The 7329-nt window shown below is 40.5% G+C and overlaps 1 protein-coding gene across 1 annotated transcript; it reads right to left on the bottom strand.

Moving 5' to 3' along the window:
* Window positions 1-2408: 2408 nt before the first annotated feature.
* On the bottom strand, window positions 2409-5460 carry dazl (deleted in azoospermia-like). Its single transcript, XM_070985080.1, has 8 exons — window positions 5323-5460; window positions 4540-4631; window positions 4163-4214; window positions 4004-4070; window positions 3763-3902; window positions 3205-3282; window positions 2906-2956; window positions 2409-2453 (listed from the first exon to the last, which is right to left on the bottom strand). Exons 1-8 carry the CDS (start codon window positions 5458-5460, stop codon window positions 2409-2411), a joined length of 663 nt encoding a protein of 220 aa, XP_070841181.1.
* Window positions 5461-7329: the final 1869 nt, after the last annotated feature.

The raw sequence follows: 7329 nt of genomic DNA, 5'->3' as shown, positions 1-7329 counted from the left end.
ACTCCCTGCTCCAAGATTGGACACTCTGAAACACTTAGCATGAATCCTATTGTGGACTTTGAATTTATTAAACTATCCTAGTGGTGGTTAAATTCTTAGAAAAATCACAGCACACAGCTACTTAATGCTACTTAATGTTTCCAGACATTTGTACCCCACGAGTCAAATAAGTTTTTGGCTGTGTGGATGTGGGTCTCCCATCAAGGTTATTGAGGTTAGAGGTATTTGTGTTTTTCACAGGTCGCCAGTGGAAAATTCATATTTCATAAGACGCTATCCAGACTTATTCATAATTCAAAAATGTCTGACTGGGGGGTAGATGGGCGGGGTGGTGGGTGGTCACGAGCTGGACAGGACACCCTGGGGAGCCCAGTCACACCAGCAGACTGTGACAAAAACAAAACGCTCTGTGACCAAGAGATGATGGGCTTGTTGCCAGGGAAGACCAGGGATCCAACCCTGACAAGCTTACGGAGGCTGGAAACAGCAGAGGTGGGCACAGACCGCGCCAACACCATCACCTGCTAACAAAAGTGTGAAATAAACAGTCTTCAAATAAATGTCCCAGAAAATACACAACTACAGACCTTCACAAGCTTAAACGATAACATACTTTAACTTTATTCTTGCAAACAAAAACATCCAAACCCTGCCAAACATGGACTTAATAAAGCAAACCAAACAGTGCGGTGCCCAGGCTCTCTGAACAGAACAATTCCATCAATACAATCAGATGTTTGCACACAGGAGACACTGGGGTCAAGCCCATACAGCTACGCAGAACTGTAGTCAAAGGAAAGAAAATCTGTGATGTTCACCAAATACCATCTACAACCACACACAGCTGCTCTTAAAGTGTACGCAAACAAAAAATGAAGTGCACTTACTGAAAATATATGAAAAGAATCATGACTCACACTCGATGTCAGATCACCTGCGATTATACTAAAACCCAACATGCTGAAACAACCAGTATAAAGTGAACTATGTACAGTGAATGTCTTCCCAAAAGAAAGAGAGCGCCTCACTTTTTACGGGGAAGGAAAAATTGATGCTGTGATTGCTCATGAGCGTGAACTTCTGGAACTGTTTTGAGAAACACCGGCGACAAGATGAGGTGGTCCAGAACTGCAACACACAGCTGATCAGTATGCCACAACATGGTCTGAGGAGCTTGACTTGAAATGTCTGGTGTTCGCATGAAATCAGTGATAATGATAAGCTGCCATTCATTTGCTGCTCAATCAGCACCCAATTAAATAGAGCACAAAATAAATGTGAGGGCCTGAGTGCTCTTATGCTGTAGTAGACGAGTTAATGAACTTTCTTAGTCAGAGAAACATAAAGACCTGAATTGGAGTTAAAGAGGCGTTCTTCTCCAATGCTGACAACCAGATTGCAAGACATTGTTACAATATATATACATATATAGAAACGTACCATTAATGCAGAGAGAGCCCTTGCACAGGCTAAAAAAAAAAAGAGCCCAAACCAAACAAACATTTAAAATAATTCTAGAAATAAAAAATAAATAGGCACAAAAGGTGAGCTTAAAAGTCTTTTTTGTTTGGAGTAAATAACAAAGGAAATAAAGAGGGAAAAAGAAAAAGAATGTGAGCCCATATATCAGCCGGAAAGGTGAGGGTGCTCTGCTCTTCCTGTGCGAGTATTACTGTGATCCATGTGGGTTAAAAGCCGTTTGACCACACAACAGTGGTCCTGACCGATCATGGTCAAAGTGACTGTGATCAAACTTGTACAGTTAAAGTGTAGAGCTCTTGCAGTCTGGTGTTAAAATGGGTCTCAAAAGTTGAGGCAAGGGAGGAGAGAGGAGGCCTTTCTGAAAACAGTGTGAGGAGTTGGGTTACTTCCAGCCGTCCGTAACGTCAAGATGTCATCCTGTCTGCGGTTTGACTCACTCTAGCCACTGTAGCCTGTACGTAAGAGAGCACAGGGCAGAAAACAACATCACAAGCAATCAATTACACACCCAGTCAGGATTAGTCATTTTAAAAGCTGCGTTGGTCAGATATCAAGCAAATTCCTGAGGTTTACTGTGTGTTTGTGTAACAGTAGAATGAGAAGAGGGAACAGCGAGGACAGAAAATTAATGGAGCAATGCTGGGCATGACTGCAGAACATCATGGCTGAAGGAGGAGCAAAGTGATTGTGAAACAGCTAAATAGGGATAGGCAACAATGTGCAGTATGCAGGTTTTTCTTCCAACAAAACACAGCAACGTTAGTGCTTTACACTGATTAACCTCCTTCCTCCTTGACAAAAGGTGTGCAAGCGTGCAGAGTCATGGTCCTCCATGGCATGCCACACTGTTACCTACTCTCACACTGGTATGACAGCTCTTCATTAAGGGTAGTGTTTTACCTGGCAGGGGGCTCAGTAGATGTGGACTACAGCACAGTCAGCATAGTCTGGACTCCACAGTCAACAAAGTTCTGGAAACAAAGCATAACATTATAAAAAGCTCTGTGAGAACAAACTCACAGAGATTCTTCAAAGACGTAAACATCTGGCACAAAAACAGGTTTCCAAAATGAAACACTGAAAAAGTCAGAAATAGCCGGTACACAAAATCAACTTCATACGACTGGAGATTATAAGAATTAATTGTTGACGCACACGGTCCATTCCTCAGGATGCCAACACTGGCCAGACAACACCATCTAATGGCCTCTATGAACACTGCAGTTTGTGGACATACCTCTCTAAAATGTCGATGATAACATTAGAAACCCAGAATGACAACATGAGTAAAATACTGAACAGAATGTCAATGCTTTCATCCCACTGGCTTAGTGAGGTTCCCAAATGGGAAGTGATGTGCGTTGCTTTGAAACATAATTATGCTTACATCATCTGCTCCTATTCTGACTAAATGCTGGGGCACCTGATTGACAGCCCGTGTCCTCTGGTCCGCCGTCCAGTGAACTGGAGTGTACTGCATGTGGGGGGGGGGAGAGGGGTCAGCGGTCAAACAGAAGGCAGCAAACCCAGACTTGCCTCTACAGGAGATGGGGTGTGTGTGGAGTGTGGGGTTGGCAGGGACAGGTGGATCTGAGCCAGACTGAACCCTTCATCTCTTATGCAGGAGCATATGTGCAAGGCCTACGAGACACTGCACTGGATGCTGCTGACTAATTGGGGGTGTGGGGGTGTGTGTGTGTGTGTGTGTGTGTGTGTGTGTACCTGGTAGGCATAGGAGTTATGTGCATAGTTCACTGGCACCTGTGGTATCACAAACCCAACGTTGGAGTAGGAGCATGGCTGCAAAAAGAACCAGAAGGAACACTTTACACACAGTACAGAGCAGCAAACAGCGCTAAGCAGCGCTACATAATGAAAAGCATGAAACAGACCGAAAGGCAACAATATGTGTGTCTGTTACTCCTGTTAGTGTACTTGCAGGGTCTGCACTACAACTGCCCATGTTTTTCATGGTTGGGACTGTCTGAATAATTCACCAACTTGGTTATTATTAGCAATGTCATTAACCACTCTATAGCCACTTTACATTTTTTAATCATCTTTTCTAGTACATTGAAAACTAAATTGATAGATTGTTCTCCACCTTACGCCTCTATTCTTGGCTGTGATAATGAGCAAACTTCCCCTCAGAGAAAATATGTTTCATTTTATTTTACAGAGTGCAAGTGAGAGAATAGAAAGGTGTGTGTCACAGCCACACACAGGGTGTTTACTTGGCTTGACATGACATTCCTGATAGCTTGCCTATGTGCGTGTTACCTGATTGTAGGGGCCGCCTCCATTGAAGATGGATGGAGGTTGTACGCCACCTCCTCCCATAGATGAGCAGCAAGTGCAGTAGAAGAGCTGAGCGGGGCTCATCCAAGGAGCCGGGCCCACTAGACGGGATGGCATGGACCCTAGACAGGGGGAGAGACACACAATATATTTAGTGCGAAGATCTTGAAGTTGCTAACCAAACATCCAATGAAATTCTTCTCAAGTGTATCAGAATACATACGATAGCTTCTTTCTTTCATGATGGCAGGGCCCAGCTTGAGTTTCCGGCCCTTAAAACTGATCTGTTGCTGTGGCAGAAAAAAAAAAAGGAACAGATGAAATATTACTGTCAGAGATGAATATGACACAGTGGCAATTCCACAGACTGACACACACTCACCTCAATGATTGACTGAATGTTGACATCTTCATTGAAGTACACAAACCCATATCTAAGAAGACACAACAAATCTCAGAATACACAAACAAGTTATGAAAGCTAATGAATATTCATGAAACAAACATGCAAATGAACTATCCCCCAGTTTACACCCACACACTTTCACACAAATTACCTGACAATACAGAGAACATATAACTCTTTAAGAAGAAACTTAAAGGACTCGAAATTATTGCTGCATTCATGCTTTGTGAATGTCTCACTAAGCTGAATGCAGAACAATAATGCACATGTGCATTGTTTTTCATTTTCAATGTCTCTTAATTCATTAAACAAAAATAGATTGAATACATTGGAAATGTACTAATAATTCTCACCCTTTGCAGATCCCTCCACGGTACGTGATAATTTTCACTTCTTTAACAGCACCATATCTGGTAAAGAAGTCCCGCATTTCATTTTCATTCACCTGAAGGTTGAAATTAATTCCAAGTTAAAAAAAAAAAAAAAGAAAACATTTTGGCTGCTTTAATTGACCATCCTCACTCTATTATGTACTGTAAAAGAAAAGAAAACCAGTTCACTTATGCACTGTGCACAACGCACAATAAAACCACGGTTTTCACCTTTTTTGAGGTTCCACTCAATAAATATAGAAATATAAAATACAAATAAATAAATAAAATTGAACTGAAAACAGCAATCTTCTAAGGTTAAGTGATGACACATTCAAATGTGCTGTGGCATTGAAAATTGAATTTAGAGTAGAATAAAACTTTCAAAGGAATAAATTATTATCACTATAAATGTGTGGGCTTTCCTCGGAAAGCCACTGTTCACAAGATAGACTTGACAGCAGTCAATTTCACACTCAAAACAGTGAATGAATATCTAAAACAGTTCTACCTATAAACCACTGACATATCTGAAAGTTTCCGCTCACATCTCTCAGCCAAGGCTTGGTAACTTTGGTCTTTGTATTTAGATGCTGATCCAATTCTGATCCATATTACTTATTTTCACATGTGAATGTGCCTGGAATATATCGGAAATGATCAAACTAGTCATAACATATTCTAATCTGTTTCATACAGGGTAAAAATTAATAATAACACACAATTACCAAGAGGTGTAAAGGTGACCTACTGTAAACACATTACCTTCAAGTCAATCCCACCAACAAAGAGGGCGTTGGGGGTCCGTTTGCCCTCAGGCAGAATGTAGCCATTTGACAACTTCAGGGAAGATGAAGTCTGCTCGCTGCTTCTGGGCTTGTGAACATCCTTACAGCAAGACATTTGAATCATTGAGTTCAGTAATAGGAAAATACCACAAAAAAAAATCCTACTTTTTCTCAGGGCCAACACTTGTAGTTGCACTGGTCAAGTACAACTTATCTACAAGGAGAAGTCATTTAGACTGAATGATCAGTGTTATTTCGCTCCAAATTTGCCAACATCTTAAAATAGAAAACTTTTGGTTTTCACTACCTAAGATAGATAGATTGATAGATACTAGGGAAATTCACAAGAAACCTTGCCGTGAACCTTGTAGCTCAAGTTTTCCTCGATCGGCAAAAAAAAAGGGAAATAGTTGCGTGGTAGTTTACATTGTTAATGGTGAACTCCATCTATCTTAAACGGTCTTTTACAAGGGAAACCTTGACCGTCAAGCAGTCGAGCAGCTACAGAGATACGAAAATTTCATGGACAAAATAAGTCAGGTTGATAGGCTACGCTATGTTAAAATTAGCTGTTGCTAATGTGAAATACAGCTCAGTTGTTTTAGCCCCAGCTAACGGCAGCAACGAACAGCTAGTGCGCCCTTTTCAAACCAAAGCTCGCTAATTATCTATCAACATGACCTAGCTAGCAAACACTAAAGTTAGCATAGCATTTAACTATCTTAGTATATTGATAATTAAGTCAACAAAATATCTTCAATTGGACAAAGCAATTGTTTGGCTATAATTATACCAGTTCATTGTGCACTTAAAACTGCAACTGAAACTTACCATATTTAAAACAATTAAAACTAATTTGTCAGAAAACACGCTGGCAAGCCGCGACTCTTCTGCCCAACAACAACCACCTCACATCGGCCAAAACCACGCCCAGTCCATATGACTACCGTAACATCCTATCAGATGTTAGAATTTAATCTTTAGATTTCAGATTTTAAATTTTAGCTATTAACTCTGACCATATTATTTTCACAGACTTATATCAATTTTATCATAAAAGTTATAATAAAAAGTTGCGTAAGAACAAGTTTGTCCTGCACAATACGGAGCCCCTCTAGGGTCACAGCGAGATTTTTTTTTTTTTTTTTTCGCGTTACCTCGGAAGGTTTTCGCACTCCCTACCATTAGTTTTGCGTTCCCATAATGCAACTTTCATCATAGATATCCTGAAATTACACATAGAGGCTGTGCACAGGTGGCCTATTTCAGGTAAACAGGTGTTTAGAATGTCTGACGTTTGTGTTGTCACTTTTGGCGAGATAGCGTCAAGGATCTCTTTTAAAAATGAAGTGTTTTGCTGCGCTGCTACATAAGATTAACTGATTGATCAGTGATAAGTACGTTGCATACATACCTTAGTTCTGTGATTTTTGTCCCCCAACGAACGCTTTTTCTATGTTTCACTCTGTACCTGGGTAAATCATCTCATTGTTGCTGCATCTGTGACCTCCACAAACGTACAGTGTCAATGAATGAGCTTTGGTTTTAGCCACTGTTACTTAGAACTTTTACAATAATAACATACTGCTGACTTGTGGTCACGAATCAAACAGACAGCATCTTACCATACTGCTTTCTTCTAGAGAGACCTCTTGAGCTAAGAATTCGTTTAAGTTTACTTTCACAAATTACATTACATGATAATATTACCATGGCTATTAAGCAGTGTATCAGCATAGTTAATGAGCTGATGCATACTGGATGAGGTGAGCGGGAAGATACATATTCCTCAGAAGGAATGGCAGAAAAACAGTATTACGAGGGAACGCAAATAAAATAAAATAAAATAAAATAAAATAAAATAAAATTGATTATTCTTGCTGTGAGCCTACAGGGGTACTATGGAACTCCCTCCCAGCTGAACCATCTTCCTGAGGCACTTTTTATACTACTGGGATGATGACAGGTCATTCAGCGATGTATA

Source organism: Chaetodon trifascialis, chromosome 17 (assembly GCF_039877785.1).
Source record: "Chaetodon trifascialis isolate fChaTrf1 chromosome 17, fChaTrf1.hap1, whole genome shotgun sequence".
NCBI classification, from domain to species: domain Eukaryota; kingdom Metazoa; phylum Chordata; class Actinopteri; order Chaetodontiformes; family Chaetodontidae; genus Chaetodon; species Chaetodon trifascialis.
Note: the sequence above shows the minus strand (reverse complement) of the source record. Positions and strands in the feature narration are given on the sequence as shown.

Coding starts and splice junctions, on each gene's coding strand:
- dazl (XM_070985080.1), bottom strand. CDS start 5,460: ATGTCTTGCTGTAAGGATGTTCACAAGCCCAGAAGCAGCGAGCAGACT. Junction 2,957..3,204: donor ATAACTCCTATGCCTACCAG/GTACACACACAC, acceptor CCCCACATGCAG/TACACTCCAGTTCACTGGAC. Junction 2,454..2,905: donor GGACACGGGCTGTCAATCAG/GTGCCCCAGCAT, acceptor CTTTGTTTCCAG/AACTTTGTTGACTGTGGAGT.